General features: G+C 35.6%; 1 protein-coding gene across 2 annotated transcripts in view; it reads left to right on the top strand.

The window, feature by feature from the left end:
* The window catches only part of Commd1 (copper metabolism domain containing 1), a 171,774-nt gene that overhangs the window by 95,764 nt on the left and 58,511 nt on the right, over positions 1-17,499 (top strand). Inside the window, exon 3 of one of the 2 annotated variants that reach the window (XM_040271269.2) lies at positions 5,024-5,097. The exons of the other annotated variant lie outside the window; for it this stretch is intronic. Within the exon in view, the coding sequence (XP_040127203.1) occupies positions 5,024-5,097 (74 nt within the window). The remainder of the gene's footprint in view (positions 1-5,023; positions 5,098-17,499) is intronic. 2 annotated transcript variants of the gene reach the window in all.

Here is a 17,499-nt window from a genome sequence, read left to right as displayed (position 1 = left end):
TGTGATGGTATGGAGGTTAGTATATCTTAGCTTCTTTGAGGGGTTGCTCAAATGAAGTAGGATATTAACAAGAGAATAGACAGGAGTACTTGGGGGTAGTTAAGGGCTTAGGCGGACTATAGACCGTCAGGTAACATTCATCTATTTGCATTTAGTAAATTACATAGTAATCGGAGTGGTTGTGCTTGGGAAGAAAGATAGGGAAAAGATAAGGAAGCAAACCAAGAAAGAGAGAGAGAAAAAAAGAAAGAGAAAAAAATAGAAAAGAAAAAGAAGAAATGATAAAAAATAATAATAAAATAAAGTAAAATAAAAATTACAGTTAAAAAAAAAAGAGGAAAAAAGCATTGTTAGGCTTCTATTTTCTTCACTTCTAGTAGGTGGAGCTGTGCCTTCTAGACCAAGATTTTGCCCTCAGGCTGTAGGAAACAATCCGTATGAGGCCACTGCCTCCTCCCCCACCTGGTGTCTCTCCAATCCTGTTCACTTAGGTTTGTTCCTAGCTTCTAGTCTCCTCACTTCTCCTGCCAGACAAGCCTTCCGCAGTGTGGTACCTCTCCGCAGTTCAAGCTACACTCTGGGCCTGCAGTTTCCTGGATGTGGAGTGCAGGTATTGGGAACCTGCCCCCTATTCTTTCGATTCCCTCCAATAGCCACTCCCCCAGAGCTGGCGAGACAGGTTTCGTTTTCACCGCTGGTGGGAGGGGGGAGTTGGAGGTCAGGTATCTTTACTTTTCCCCACGCCTCTGATATTCACGCCCACTCTGATATTCACGTCCCCAGAAAGCCAGGGAGAGATTTTATGCGATTTCCCCACTGTATGGGAGAGGGGCTGAGTGTTACACACCTGTTCTGTCACTGAACTTGCTGTGTCTGTCGGAAGCTGGCGATGGTGACGTCAGCTCCCCAATATGATGTCCACTGACTTCCTTGGTGGGGTGTTCAGTGTGGAGGGCAGATCTGGACCGTTTCTCTCCCCATCTCAATCCCAGAACTCAGCCTGAAGCACCATGAAGGCACAGTTGGCAGGACCCCACAGAATCCGTAGCACTGTTTCTCTGCGTTGCTGGCACGTGGGCGCACAGGCTCCAGCTGCGGGGCAGGCCGCTGATCAATCAGCCTGAATCTCCGCGCACATGGCTCACTCGCAATTGAGCCAGGATCACTGATCTTCAGGTGCTGAAATTCTTCCTCTAGGTTTCAGTGCACCCCAGTTTTGCTGGACATTCCTATCAAGATAACTTCTGGCCGTTCTAAACTTGCTAACCACCTGCGCAGTGACGCAGGACACGGGTGTGTCGCTTTCTATTTGCCGCCATCTTCTTCTACATTACAATTTTTTATCTCTGTATATAAAGTATGTTCATGCCAATTTATGCCATTATACATGTACTTTTTTTGCATTACAATTCTTAATACACATATATATCACAATTTTTCATATCTCTGTATATAAGGTTTGTTGACACCCAATTCAAGTCTTCATACATGTACTTTATATAATGATGACCATCACATTTCACCATCCTTGCTAATCCCCTTCCCCCTCCCTTTCCGTACCACCCCTCTTCCCTATCTAGAATTAATCTAATCCTCCCATGTTCTCCCTCCCTTCCCCACTATCAGTTATCCCCCTTATATCAGAGAAAACATTTGGCATTTGTTTTTTTTGGGATTGGCTAGCTTCACTTAGCATTAATTTCTCCAGTGCCATCCATTTACCTGCAAATGCCATGATTTTGTTCTGTTTTTAATGCTGAGTAATATTCCATTGTGTATAAATGCCACATTTTTAAAAATCTTTTCATCCACTGAAGTACATCTAAGTTGGCTTCACAGTTTAGCTTTTGTGAATTATGCTGCTATAAACATTGATGTGGCTGTGTCCCTGTAGTATGCTATTTTTAAGTTCTTTGAGTATAGTCAGAGAAGAGGAATAGGGTCAAATGGTGGTTCCATTCCCAGATTTCCAAGGAATCTCCATACTGCTTTCCAAATTGGCTGCACCAATTTTCAGTCCCACCAGCAGTGTGTAAGTATACCTTTTTCCCCATATCCTCGCTAACACTTGTTTGTCTTCATAATATCTGCCATTCTGACTGGAGTGAGATGATATCTTAGAGTAGTTTTGATTTGCATTTCTCTGTTGCTAGAGATGATGATCATTTTTTTTCATATATTTGTTGATTGATATTATATCCTCTTCTGAGAAGTGTCTGTTCAGGTCCTTGGCCCATTTATTGATTGGGTTATTTGGTTTTTTTTGGTGTTTAGCTTCTTGAGTTCTTTATATACCCTAGAGATTATTGCTCTATCTGATGTGTGAGAGGTAAGAATTTGCTCCCAAGATGTAGGCTCTCTGTTCACCTCACAGATTATTTCTTCTGCTGAGAAAAAACTTTTTAGTTTGAATCCATCCCATTTATTGATTCTTGTTTTTAATTCTTGTGCTATAGGAGTCTTATTAAGGAAGTTAGGGCCTAATCCCACATGATGAAGATTAGGGCCTACTTTTTCTTCTATTAGTCGCAGAATCTCTGGTTTAATTCCTAGTCCTTGATCCATTTTGAGTTAAGTTTTGTGCATGGTGAGAGATAGGGATTCAATTTCATTTTGTTGCATATGGATTTCCAGTTTTCCCAATACCATTTGTTGAAGATTCTATCTTTTCTCCAGTGTTTTTGGCACCTTTGTCTAATATAAGATAATTGTAATTTTGTAGGTTAGTCTCCATGTCCTCTATTCTGTATCATTGGTTTACTGGCCTGTTTTGGTGCCAATACCATGCTGTTTTTGTTACTATTGCTCTGTAGTATAGTTTAAGGTCTGGTATAGCAATGCCACCTGTTTTGCTCTTCCTGCTTAGAACTGCTTTAGCTATTCTGGGTCTCTTATTTTTCCAGATTAATTTCATGATTGCTTTTTCTATTTTTGTGAGGAATGCCATTGGGATTTTGATCAGAATTGCATTAAACTTGTATAGTGCTTTTGGTATATGGTCATTTTGATAATATTAATTCTGCCTATCCATGAGCAAAGTAGATCTTTCCATCTTCTAAGGTCGTCTTTGAAGATTTCTCTCTTTAAGGTTTTGTAGTTTTGCTTGTATAGATCTTTCACCTCTTTTGTTGATTCCCAGGTATCTTATTTTTTTTTTTTGAGGATATTTCCTTCTCAGAGGATTTGTCACTTATATAGAAATACCTTTGATTTTTGTGTGTTGATTTTATATCCTGCTACATTGCTGAATTCATTTACTAGTTCTAGAAGTTTTCTGGTGGAGTTTTTTTTGGGGTCTTCTAGATATAGAATCATATCATCAGCAAATAGTGCTAGTTTAAATTCTTCTTTTCTTATACTTATTTTATTCTTAAAATAAAAAATACTCAAGGTATATGCATTTTGCAATTTTGTATTTTCTTTTGTTGGGGGAAAAAAGAAAGAAAAATATTCCCTTTATTATTTTCTCACTTGTCTTTTATTATTTTTTTTTCAGCTTTGAATAATTCATTTTAGGAAAGGATTTTTCACTTTGAAAGAGGCCTGCTAAAAGATCAGTTTATATGCCTTGCTGTAGAGACTTTTTTTGTAATTGGCTATGTCATGTGGCAGTTAAAAATATAATTAAATCTAAAATGAGAAAAGTTTTTGCCTTTAAATTTGATTTTATTTGCCCTTGAAGATTCATTACTGATATTCTGGAACTTGACTTCGTCAAAGAATATGCTATTGCTATTTTAAATTAAACTTTTTTTCCCCTTAAATACCTTTTCTTCCTTAAAATGGAAGCTCAGTGACAAGAGCTGGGATGAAAGAACAGGTATGCCTTGATATGTGCTGTTAATCAAAAACTCTGAATAAGTTAAGCATTTGTTATCATGAATCTAATTTTCCATTTACTTATATCATTAATTCAGAAATGCTCTGAATTAATGTCAGTCCACTTTCTGTTATTGTAACACATATCCGAGATAATCAGCTAAATAGTAAAGGTTTATTTTGGCTTACAGTTTCAGTTATTAATTGGTTGGCTCTGGGTTTTTTTGGGGCCTGTGCGAGCACATCATGGTGGGAGTTCATGGTGGAACAAAACTACTTACTTCATGACTAAGAAGTGAGAATAAAAAGAGAAGAGCCTGAGATCCCACAGTTCCTAAGGATATGCCCCTAAAGACCTCTACTAGCCTCTACCTCTTAAAGTTTTTACTACCTCCCAGTAGTTTCAAGCTGAGGACCAAGATACAAAGCTGTAAAGAATTTTAAAGATTTTTAGAGCAAATTACCCTTTATTCTGTTTTTCATGTAGCTTATTTATCTTATAACCTGCTTACCTTAGGTAGGTTCAGTGTATATTCTGATAGGCTTCTAGATTGACAAGCAATTAGCTTATACTCTGCAAATTTTTTCATATGTGCATCTTGTCAATCTAAAAATGTCAATAACTTATAACAGACTTTCTTCTCCTTACCCTTGGTATTTGTCTTCCATGACACTTTAATCTTTCAAGCCTCTTGATTGATAGTTTCTGGGCTGGGGCTATAGCTCCAGAATAGAGTATTTGATTTTCATGAGCAAAGCCCTGAGTTCAATCCTCAGTGCCTTTTTAAAAAAATTGACAAGTTTCTGAAAGCGATTTTGTAATATACTTCATTGGTTGGTTAGTCTATCCTACTGTTGAGAATGATTGTTTTACAGATTTCCTTAGGTATAACTCTTTCAGGAATGAATTTTAAATCTCTTATCATTAATCATAATTGGTTCCATTTGAGCCTCCTGCAGTTGACGGAAAGCAACATTGTAAGTAGTCCAAAGGTTTTTAAAGCCATATGTTCAGTAGAGCATGCTAATGGTTTAGTAAGCTCATATACTCTGTCAAGTTATCAATGTGATTAGGCTCCATAGCAACTCTTAGCATTCTGTAAATATGCCAAAGACTTAGCATATTCACTTAGCTGAGTTCAATTTTTATACAAATAACCCTGCAGACTAATAGTACTAAAAAGTTCCTCATCTCTTTTTTCAGAAAATGTATCATCTACAATATGCAGTCTGCCTCAGTTGGATAACTCTGCAACTTACTCAAAAGAAGTACCTGAGGTCTTCTGTTTTTCCTTACCTACTGTATTGGTTAAGTTCAGCAACAAGTAACAGAGATCCAAATGAAAGGCTTTAAAAAGGTAGAAGTTTGGGATTGAGGTGTAGCTCAGTGTTTGACCAGCATGCTCTGGGTTGGAATCCCAGCATGGCAAAAAAAGAAGAAGAAGAAGAAAAAGTTTATTTGGCTTTTAAATAAAAGTCCAGAGATGGATACTGTTCCATGCAGTCTTCAGAATACCAGACTTTTCCATCAGATTACTCCATTGTCCCTTGGCTATGATTCTTTGTCCTCATGGCCCAAGGGTCTATCATATTCATTCCTAAGGCAATGGATGCAGAAGCTACCCATAGGTCTTACGCTTATATCCCATTGATTAGACTTTAGTCACATGGTCATATATAACTTTAGTGGAGGGAAGAACATGTTTTTAATCTGGGTGGCTACATGTCCAATTTATTTCTATAGAAAAGGGAATGATGGATATTGGAACAGATTGCAGCCTGCCATACTCTGTTTATTATTTCATATGTTGTTTTTGAGTAGATAGATTTCAACAGCTTCATGCCAGTTTTAACATAGTGTCTTTAGGATACTATTGATAATAACTTTTAATACAGACAAAAATCAGGGGAAAAATATATTTGATATGAAGTCTGCATTAGCATATTTACATAAAAATCCTTTTGAGTTTCTATATATCACTAGAGACTACTTCCTCTTTTAACTTTTAGTTATAGGTGGACTCAATAATATCTTTATTTTGTTTACTTATTTTTATTTTATATGGTGCTGACGATCGAACCTAGTGCCTCAAGTGTGTAAAGCAAGCGCTCTGCCACGGAGCCACAACCCCAGCCCTTTTTCCTCTTTAAAAAAATTTTTTTTAGTTGTAGATGGACATGACACCTTTATTTATTTATTTAAAATTTTTTTTAGTTGTTGATGGATTTTAATTTAATTAGTTAATTAATTTATATATATGTAGTGCTGAGAATCGAACCCAGTGCCTCATAATGCTATGCAAGCACTCTACCACTGAGCCATAGCCACAGCCCCTTATTTATTTATTTTTTATGTGGTGCTGAGAATTGAACCCAGTTCTTCTTTACATGTGCTAGGCAAGAGCTCTAACACTGAGCTACAAACCCAGCCCATACTTTCTCTTTGAACACAGTTTATCATTTGGATCAGAGAGTCAGCTGACTAGTAGCTATGTTTATGAAAGATCCTTCTGGTCTTCAAATAGTTCTGGTTATAAAACCTAGGCTATGAAGACATATCATTCTCAATACCTTTTATAATTCTGATGCACAGCTTACCTCCTTAGAAAGGTGAGGATGCTTATCTCACCTCCTGAATATATGAGAATATTGAAAGAAGAAGATGAATGTGGGAACAGAGGCAAAAAATGACAGAAATAGAGTATTGATTTTAAAAAGTTTCCCTAGTAATAATATAAGACAGGATATAGAAATAGAACATGGAACCTTGGGAGGTGGGGATTCCTAGAATAGAAATGAAGACCAAGATCAGCTAATGGGCAGTAATTTGCCCCTGTATTTTAGGAAGTTGTGTATGCGTGTGTGCATTTATTTGGTATCAGATTTTTATCAATAGGGTTTTGTGCAACGATAGAAAATGGGATGATGCTTCTATCATTCCCAGTGAATGAGAAAACATTATTCTCAACTTTTAATGTTCAGTCAGCATGCAGTTTTGAAGCTCATGAATTGAGTTTAAAGTTGGGAGTATGAGGAAAGAATAGAAAGGGCCAACTCCTTCTGAATTGTTCAGATGAGCACAATGAGTTCCTGTGGAATTGACTGATGTTAGCAGTAGGATTTCGGGGGTGACTGAAATGATTGAATTTGCCATAATGCTAGTGTCTTGCAGGATATCTGAAAACATACTTGACTGAATTCCAAAAAAGAACAGATCTGTCCAAGGATATCACATTGATGTCACACCCTTTACCCCAGAGAAAAGGGCCCTTTGTGCTTGAGGTATTACAATTGGCATATATTTTATTGTACATAAAATATTCACATGCAGCTATGTTTTTATTTTTGTCTATTTAAAATGAAGCCTGGAAAACCAAGAATTTAATTTCCTTTATTAAATTGTAGATGTTAAATTGTAGATGGACCTTATTATTATTTTTTAAAATTGTGGAACACTTTTAGCTTTCTCAAAGCACCTTACAAAAAAACTTGTATATGAAATTCAAAAGAATTTAAGTAACTTTCCTAAGAAAATAATGGAGTTATTCTAGAAAAAAATGAAATGAAACACATTATAAATCTAAAATAACAACAAACAGTAGACACGTTAGCAAAATAGTAAGAAACATAATGTTATATATTGTTGTAAATTGGATAGAAGAATATAAACCAGGTTAAGTCTATGAACCACATAATTTTCAATTGTCTACTCTTGGGCTGCCTGTCTTAAATTATTTTTAAAGTAATTTCCCCCTACATTTTATTACTAATTTTCCCCTACATTTTATTATGTAAATTCTCAAACAGTAAAGTTGAAACACTTATACTGTTAATAGTATAAGTACATACATGCTACATTTGTTATCATTCTGCTCTTTGTTTTATCACTGTCTCTCCATCCATCTATTCATCCATTAATTCATCCTTTTATATATATATAAATCAAAAGTAATTTGCAGGCATCAGTATACTTCTCCCCTTAATTCTTTTGTATAACATTTCATGACTAAATTTGTTTACGATTTTAAGGTAACTTTGGCATACAATAAAGTGCTAAAATTTGAAATGTATCTTTTTATGAGTTTTGAAAAGTGGATACACTGTTTTTAACTAAGTTCCCTATCAAGATACAGAACATTTTCTATAACCCCTTAAAGTTCTCACATGCCTCTTCCCAGATAATCCTAGCTTCTAAAAGCAATCACTGTTGTGACTTCTTAAAAAAAAAAAAAATCATAGATCAGCTTGCCTAAAGTGGAACTTAATTTAAATGAAATCATTGTATATATTCTTTTGTAAAAGACTTACCTCACTCAGCATATTTTTGGGATTCTTACATATTGTTGCATTTATGATTCTAGTAGTCTTTCATCCATGAAGAATAAATTCCAAGATCTCAGTTGATGCCTGAAACCATGTATAATACCAAACCAAATATATATATATATACATATATATATATTGTGTTTTTTCCTATACATATATACGTATGATCTAGTTTACTTTTATAAATTAGGCAAAGTAAGAGATTATCAACAGTAACTAATAATAAAATAGAACAATTGTAATATTCTGTAATAAAACCATCAACATCACTACTCTTTTACTTTAGGGCCAATATTTAAGTAAAATAATGGTTATTGAAGGTAACTGTAATACTGAAATAGTTGATCTGATGACTAAGATAGCTACTTAGTGACTAAGAGCTACATGCAAATGCAGCATGGATATGATGAATAAAAGGTTGTTTTATGTCCCTCCTGGATAGGAACCATTAGATGACAAGCAATTTCATCATGCTCCTCAGAAATGTATGCAATTTAAAATTTAGGAATTGCTTATTTCTGGAATTTTCTATATTTTTGGATCATAGGTAACTGATACCCATGAAAGCAGAATTGCAGATAAGGGGTACTAATTCTGTGATCATTTTTTAAATTGCTGAATAGATTCCATTGTATAAATACACCATAGCTTAAAAATCTAGTAATGATCACCTAGACTATAAATATATATAAATATATAATACAAATATAATATACTTAGTATATATGTATATGTAAAAATCTCATAACCAGATATACATGTACACATATCTATCTATCTATATATGTATATGTGTGTCTGATCTTATCACTTTAAACCTTGCAGTCCTGGAATAAACCCCATAATCTCCAATGATCTTTTTAATATATTGTAGGACTTGATTTACTAAAGTCTGTTAAGGTTTTTGTGTTTATGTTTGTAAAGAATTTTGTGTAAAGTTATTATCTTTGAGCACTGCATTATATTGCATTTTATTCTATTTAAAATCTTTTCTAATTATCCTTATGATTTTTTTCTTGAGCCATGGCTTGTTTATTTAATTAATTGATTAATTAATTATTTTAGTTGTAGATGGACACAATACCTTTATTTTATTTATTTGTTTTTTATTTGGCGCTGAGGATCGAACTCAGTGCCTCACATGTGCTAGGCAACCACTCTACCATTGAGCCACAACTATAGCCCGAAGCAATGGTTTATTTTAAAATACTGTATTTAATATCCAAATACTTAAGAGTTCTTATAGTATATTATTAATACTTTCTGATTTAATTATATTGTTTTCAGAGAACATATTCCATGTAAGTTTTTAATAAATCTCTTTGAAATTTATTAGAACTTATCTTCTGAATTTGCATCTGATTTATATTTTAGTAAATAGACCATGCACACAAGAAAGTATAGTTGGCCCTCTGTAGCTGTGAGTTCTGCATCCATGGGATTCAACCAGTTTGGATCAAAAATATTCAGAAGAATAATTGCATCTGTACTGAACATGTATAGGCTTTCTTTCTTGTCATTGACCCCTATAAGCAATTCAGTATAACAACTACAAGATTATTTATTATTATAAATAACCTTGAGATGATTTAAAGTAAATGGGAGGGTGTATATAGATAATGTGCAAACATTATGCCATTATATGTGATATAATTGAGCATTCATGTATGTTATTATACATGGGAATCCTGGAATGAACCTTCTATGAATACTGAGAGATAACTGTAATATGTTTTGTGGATTGTTGGGTGTTGCATTTTACAAAAGTCAGTTTGATTAAGTTGGTCAGTAGTGTTGTTCACACAATCTGGTACCATTTTTCTTTGTCTGCTTTCAAGATTTCACTATGTTTGCCTTTCAGTAGTTTGAATATGATATACTTATGTGTGGAGTTCAATCCCCAGTACCCCACCCTCCCACACAAAAAAGTGGCAGTAGAGTGGTAGAGAGGTGGAGTGTTAGCCCAGGTGGGTTGGAGCACAGGTGGCAAGCACAACCCAAGGCTGCATGGAGCCCACCAAGCAGGCCTGGTGGTCTTGAGGCACTGTGAGCAAAGGCGCACCAACAGGTCATCCTTTGGCAGGAGGCCTGGGCACAGTATGGATGCCTGTGGCAGAAGCCTGTTACAAAGCCTGCTCCACGAAGTGTTGTAGCCCAGAATCTGGGAGAATACACTATCCCATCACTGTGTCTTCCCACTTCCTGACCTGCTGCGAGAAAATGGAAGTGGGCAGACCTGAATGGAAATTGGGACTCAAGGAGACCCTCATTGTTATACAAAATTACATATAGGAGGATGTGAGGGGAAAGGGGAAAAAAAAGAGAGAGAAATGAGTTACAGTAGATGGGGTAGAGAGAGATGATGGGAGGGGAGGAGAGGGGAGGAGGGATAGGAAGGGGATAGAAAAGGCAGCAGAATACCACAGTCATTAGTATGGTAGTATGTATAAACGTGGCTGTATAACCAATGTGATCCTGCAATCTGTACACGTGGTAAAAATAAGAATTCATACCCCATTTGAATCAAATGTATGATATATGATATGTCAAGATCATTGTAATGTTTTGAGCAACCAATAAAAAAAAAAGAGTTGACCAATACTGTTAGTACTTTCCAAACCCTAAATAGGATAAATTTGGATCAATAGCAGTGATCCAAGTGCTATATAAACCCCTAGACTAGCTCATTTGGTTGGGGAAAAATCTACTACCAGGTCCCTCTTGCACTGCAGGAGTTATGTTCCTGTTTTTATTCTTCAATAAATTGTTATTAAACTCACACATATCCTGGTTTGTGGGTTTCATTCTTCAAATGTACAAGACAAGGACTTGGAAAGAAGAAGAAATTGATGGTGAGCTGCTCGGGTCTGCTACAATACTGGAGCACATAGCCCACCATTAAGAGCTGTAACATTTCCTGGCTGCAGAGGCCTGCAGCCTTATACAGACTCCACCTGCCAGTAGAAGCAGAGAAACTCCAGTCTCACCTGCCAGCAGAAGGGGAATCAAGTTTCATCTCAAAACTTTGGTTTCAATACTACAGTTCTTATCTCTCAAGAACTATGAAGAACCTGAGATTTTACCCTATTTGCCCAAGTTCATCTTGGCTTCATTCATTGTTGTTGTTTAGTTTTGTTGTTGTTGTTTCTTTGTTTTTGTGCTGGGAATCAAATCCAGGGCTTCACACATGGTAGGCAAGTGCTGTATACCACTGAGCTAGACCCCAAGACCCATTCTGCATGGTTTTATGGATGCTATCAGAAGTCATGAAATTCATGAGTTAGAGACAAATAACTTTTTCTTTCATGGTAATAGCAGTAGCCACTACATCTGAATTTGTACCATTTACCCAAGTCCCTGTTCTAATGGAATGAGGTAAAGAGGTCCAGGTCAAACCTTCATATGTAGTTGGGTACATTATAAGAGAGGAACCCTGAATGCTGAGCAGAGATTATTATACTGGCAATAAACAGACTTGACCCCTTCTTTGGCGATTGATTCCTTCTCTGTGTTCCAAAACTATTCACTATACTAATATTCTTTTAGAGATAATCTGTAAGAAAGGCAGTCAGTATGCTCACAAAATTTGTAGAAATGGTACAGACGTATGGAGATATGTCTCTTACTGTCATCATTTAAGATTTCTTTAATGAAATTAATTTCTTTTTAAGTATTCAACCCAGGGGAACTTTACCACTGAGCCACATCCCCCACCTTTTTTTTTTATTTTTTAAGTTATAGATGGATACAATACTTTTATTTAGTTTGTTTATTTTTTCATGTTGTGTTGAGGATCGAACCCAGTACTTCATACATGCTAGGCAAGCACTGTACCACTGAGTTACAACCCCAGCCCATTCCCTGCCTTTTTATGTTTTATTTTGAGACAAGGTTTCACTGAGTTGATAAGACTGTCCTTGAACCTGTGATGTTCCTGTCTTAGCCTCCTGAGTCACTGGGATTACAAGCATGCACTATTACACCTGGCCCAGGATTTTATTTTAAAACATAATTTTATATAGATTGACATGTGCAGGACAAATCAGATGATGCACTTTTTTCTTTTTAAAAATATTGCCCAATTCCTTGTGTCTATAGCACATTTAAATCCCATTTATATCTGTTTTTTTTTGTATGTATGTGTGTTATCCTCACATCTTTAAGAAGTTTAAAAAAGGGATATTATCATTTAACAGATGAAAAATTGAGACAGAGAGCTTGTTAGCTACATAAATATTCTGATTGCCTGTGATGCATTTTTTTCTAAACCCAGTCATCAAAGTCTTCACAATCTTGGCACTTTACTTGGTCATTTAGTCTACTTGAAGCTTGACTTACAAATTAAATTATTTTACAACCAAGTATTACCTCTATTTAGTACAGACAGATGATACATATTCCAGAATTTTATTTATATCTGCCTAGTACATAGTGTAAATGCTCAATAAATGTTTCTTAAATGACTGACTGAATGAGATAGTTTTCATATCAAGTTTCAGATCACACAGCTGTATTCCTTAAAGCAATGTTATTACATTAATTACTCTAAATATTTTTAGTAAAAAATTTGGTTTGTGTGTTTGTCTTGCTACGATAGTCTATATACAAATTAACATTGTATAAATTCCAACATCAATGTGGACATTTTAAGAATTTTTCTTTGAGGGGCTGGGGCTAGGGCTCAGCGGTAGAGCACTCACCTTGCACGTGCAAGGCCCTTGGTTCGATCCTCAGCACCACATAAAAGCAAATAAATAAATAAATAGTGTGAAGGTAAAAAAAAAAAAAAGAATTTTTCTTTGAGATTAGAATAGCTGCTTGAATTAATGGTTTTATTTTCATTTCTACAATTTATATTTAGCCCTTTTATTTTTAATTTTTTTTGTAGTTGTAGATGGACAGTATGCCTTTATTTTATTTGTGTATTTTTTTATGTGGTGCTGAGGAGTGAACCCAGTGCCTCCCACTTGCAAAGCAAGTGCTCTGCAACCGAGTTACAGCCCCAGCCCCATATTTTGCTCCTTTAAAATCTGCCTGTTCATTTACAATAATGTCCTTTATTCTTTATCTGATTATTCTATTTTTTGAAGTTCTTGAAGGTCTAAATTTTGTTGTTTCTGCTTATTCTCACTCATATTAGCTTTTATCTTCCTGTGCTTTATACTTTTGGACTAAGAGATCACATGATCTCTTAATTGCCTTCTCTTGTGATAAGTAGATTTTTGACTTGTCCACCATTTTGCTGAGGAGAAAGCTCTCTGAAGGTTGCAGTTTCATAGAGGCAATTCCATTCTATCCTTGCCTCATTTGAGCCTCAGGCTCTGTCTTCTGTCTTGTGAGATCAGTAAATTCACGGATTTTTCAACTTTCTCTTTGTTCTTAGCATATCCTAGCTTCTTTATAGGCTTTGGTCATTTATTTAAAAGCATATGTGTTGCCAGGCACAGTGGTACATACCTCTAATTCCAGTGATTCAGAAGACTGATTCAGGAGGATTGCAAATTTGGGGCCAGCCTGGGCAACACACACACACACACACACACACACACACACACACACACACACACACACGTATTGTGTCTAGCCTACATTTGTAAAGAGGATATTTTAGGATATTTCGTTCACCATATTCTCAGAAACTAAAAACTGCAGCTATTTTAATTAAGTATTATTAAAGTTATTTAGCATAGGTGGATGAAAACATATAATTCAAAGGAATATAATCAGTCTTTGTATCAGTATTTGCCATTGTAAAAAAAAAATTGTTTTTACCTGGTAAGTATGTGATGTAGTTTGAAATTTTAGCAATATGATACAGAAATTCAAAATATATAAACCTAAACTGATTATAACACCAGGCCACCATGACCCAAACAAGTACAGTAGTGACATTTTGTATCCACTGACTTAAAGGGAACTTGGACTTTAATCGTTACTTTCATTTCAGATGCTTCTTCAAGAATAATATCATTGAGATGATGGCATGATGTTTATTGTAATTGTTAATTATTTTTGATAAAAGTTTCTGGGTGAAACTTGATAAATTATGCCTCAAGGCAGAAATTAACCTAAATATTCCTGTTTAATTTAGAAGAGAAAGAACCATTTGAATTGTTATACAACTTAATTATTAAAGTCAAATTTTGAACTTTTTGAATAAAAAAGTACAAATAAGGTTGGGAAGTAGCTAGTCACAATGTAAGGGGTGTGTGACATACCCAGATGTGGTGATTGGTCTTTCCATTACCACCCACCCTAGAAGTACACCAGAATTTCCCACTCATTTTGACTGCTTATAGGCAATGAAAATGACACTACTCAGCCTTCATTTGAATTGACTAAGAGTGCTTGTCCTCATTTCTTTTGGAAGATAAAATTGGAGAAAAGAAAGTGGATTCTTGAATTCTTTAATATTTCTAATTTACAGTTTTTTCCTGAAATGACATATAGGAATACCTCCCCTGCCAACACCCCTTTCTCTACTGTGTTCTAATTCTTTATTTTTTGAGAGAGAGAGAGAGAGATTTGTTTAATATTTATTTTCTAGTTTTTTGGTGGACACAACATCTTTATTTTATTTTATTTTTATGTGGTGCTGAGGATTGAACCCAGTGCCCGTGCGAGTGCGTTACCGCTTGAGCCACATTCCCAGCCCCTGTGTTCTAATACTTAAGATGATCTTTCTTTGGTATTTAAATACCTATACTGTAGAATGAGGGAGGAGAGGAGGCCAGAATATCTGCATGAAAGTGATTATGAAAATGCCTTAACTCTTAGGGGACAATGAGGGGAAATCCTGACTATAGCTACTTCACTTTTATAATGGCTGGTCAGTGATGCAAATCAAGATAAAATCTAAACAGTTTGGGGGGCTGTTTGTTACTGCTAAAGTTTGAGGTTCAAGTTTCCACGTCAGATGTACAGAAAAAGATGAATCATGATCTTTATGAGTAGTTAAAATTAGTCTTCTAAGTTTAAAATAAGAATAAATCTTCTATTTATGTTTATTTAAGACATTTTCAGTTCTTTTTTGTCATTTGACCTTCAAGAGTGCTTTGTTGTCAGGTATCATTTTCCTTAGGAACCATGAAAATTATGTGATTTTGGGTCCTAAGGGAGAAAAAGCAGTATCTTTTCATCATCCATTGCAGGGTTCATGGCTAACACTGCCACAGGAGAACAGGTGTCTCCAAAGAGGGGTCTGCAGAGTTCCCAAAGAGAACTAATTTGACTCAGGACCAGCAGGGCTCTTGGCATATGTGACAGAAAAGCATTTCAGCATATGCCAGTCAAAGGCATGGACAGATGCTTATTCAGGAAAATATTCAAAGAAAATGGGGGCAGTTTCAAGAAAGAGAGAGGCTTTAGGGGGTAAATCAAGGGAGAATGTGAGCTGTCTACAAAGGGAGAAACAGCAACCCAGCGGTGTGGTGTGTTAATATTTATAAAGGGAGGTTGCCAGGGGCTGGACCAGAGACAGAGCCTTGATAGAGTTATACAATCTCATACCATTTTTTCCTGAGCTTGAACATTACCTTCATGTTACTTTTTTTAGACAAGGGCATGAACTGTGTTGCTCAGGGGGTTGTAACTGTTCATGGATGCTTTCTGCATTTTAATGATTTGTGGATGTTTGAGACTCAGTATCTCTCCCTTTATTCCCAAATTTTTATCTCAACATTCCTCTAACAAAAAACAGATTAACAAGAGAAGCTTATTTAAATATAAGCTTTATAAGACTTGGGAGCTTTCAGAAGCAAAGGCTCAAAGGCCCAAAGAAAACTATATTTTTAAATAGTTGGGCTTGATGAAGAATGATTAGACAAAAATGGTATGGCCCAATGGTAATAAACTGGGGGGGGGGGATTTAGCAAGATCTGTCCAGATTTTTCTAGGCCTCTTTGTATAATATTCCTTCCCTGTGGGATAGGAGAGGGCACCTGTCACATGAGGTCTTTAAAAAGAAAGGTTAGAGAGATCTTTCTGCTTCTAAACACATGAATAGATACTAGTCATCATTAATCATTAAGAAAATGCAAATTAAAGACATAATAAAATAGCACTATCAACCTGCTGAATGGTTAAAATTAAAAAATTTGACAGTTTCAAGTGCTAACAAAGATGCGGAACAACTGGATTTTTTATACACTATTGATGAGGCTGGAAAAGGGTACAATATTAGTTTGAAAAACAACTTGATAGCTTCTTATAGAGCTAAATATATTATGACTCAGCACTTCTACTCTTATAAAAAGTTATCTTTACATAAAAATCTATGCACAAACTTTTATAGCAGCTTTTTTTTTTTTTGTGGGGAGAAGAGCTACTGGGAATTGAAGTGAGGGGTATTCAACCACTGTGTCACATCCTCAGCTCTATTTTTTTTTTGTATTAGAGACAGTGTCTCACTGAGTTGCTTAGCACCTTGCTGTTGCGGAGGCTGGCTTTGAACTTACTATCCTCCTATCTCAGCTCCTGAGCCACTGGTACTATAGGCATGCGCTACCATACCCGGCTCATAGCAGCTTTTTAATAATTGGCAAAAATGTCCTTCAGTGGGTGAGTGGGTCAATTACTGTGGTACATTCTTATGATGGAATTCTATTCAACAGTAAAAATGAATGAATTGCTGACACACTGAATACCATGAATGAATCTCTTAAGTATTATATTAAGTAGAATACAGACTTAAAGGCTGCATTCTATATAATTCCATTTATATAACAGTTTGTAAGAGGCAAATTTATAGGAATAGAAAATAGATTAGTGTTTTGGTTTTTTTTTTAATTTTTACTCTAATTTGTTATATATGACAGCAGAATGCATTACAATTCATATTACACATATAGAGCACAATTTTTTATATCTCTAGTGTATACAAAGTATATTCACACCATTTGTGTCTTCATACATGTACTTAGGGTAATGATGTCCATCTCACTCCATCATCTTTTTTACACCCTTGCCCTCTTTATTCCCCTCCCTCCCCTTTGCCCTATCTGGAGTTCTCTAATCTTCCCATGCTCCTGCTCCCAACCCCACTATGAATCAGCTTCCTTATATCAGAGAAAATATTCAGCATTTTTTGGGGGGGATTGGCTAATGTCACTTAGCATTATATTCTCCAATTTCATCCATTTACCTGCAAATGTTATAATTTTATTTTCTTTTGTTGCTGAGTAATGTTCCATTGTGTATATATACAACATTTTCTTTATCTATTCATCTACTGATGGGCATCTAGGTTGGTTCCACAGTTTAGATATTGTGAATTGTGCTACAATAAGCACTGATGTGGCTGTGTCCCTGTAATATGCTGTTTTTAAGTCCTTTGGTATAGACTGAGGAGTGGGA

Source organism: Ictidomys tridecemlineatus, chromosome 12, assembly GCF_052094955.1.
Source record: "Ictidomys tridecemlineatus isolate mIctTri1 chromosome 12, mIctTri1.hap1, whole genome shotgun sequence".
Classification (NCBI taxonomy): Eukaryota; Metazoa; Chordata; class Mammalia; order Rodentia; family Sciuridae; genus Ictidomys; species Ictidomys tridecemlineatus.
Note: the sequence above shows the minus strand (reverse complement) of the source record. Positions and strands in the feature narration are given on the sequence as shown.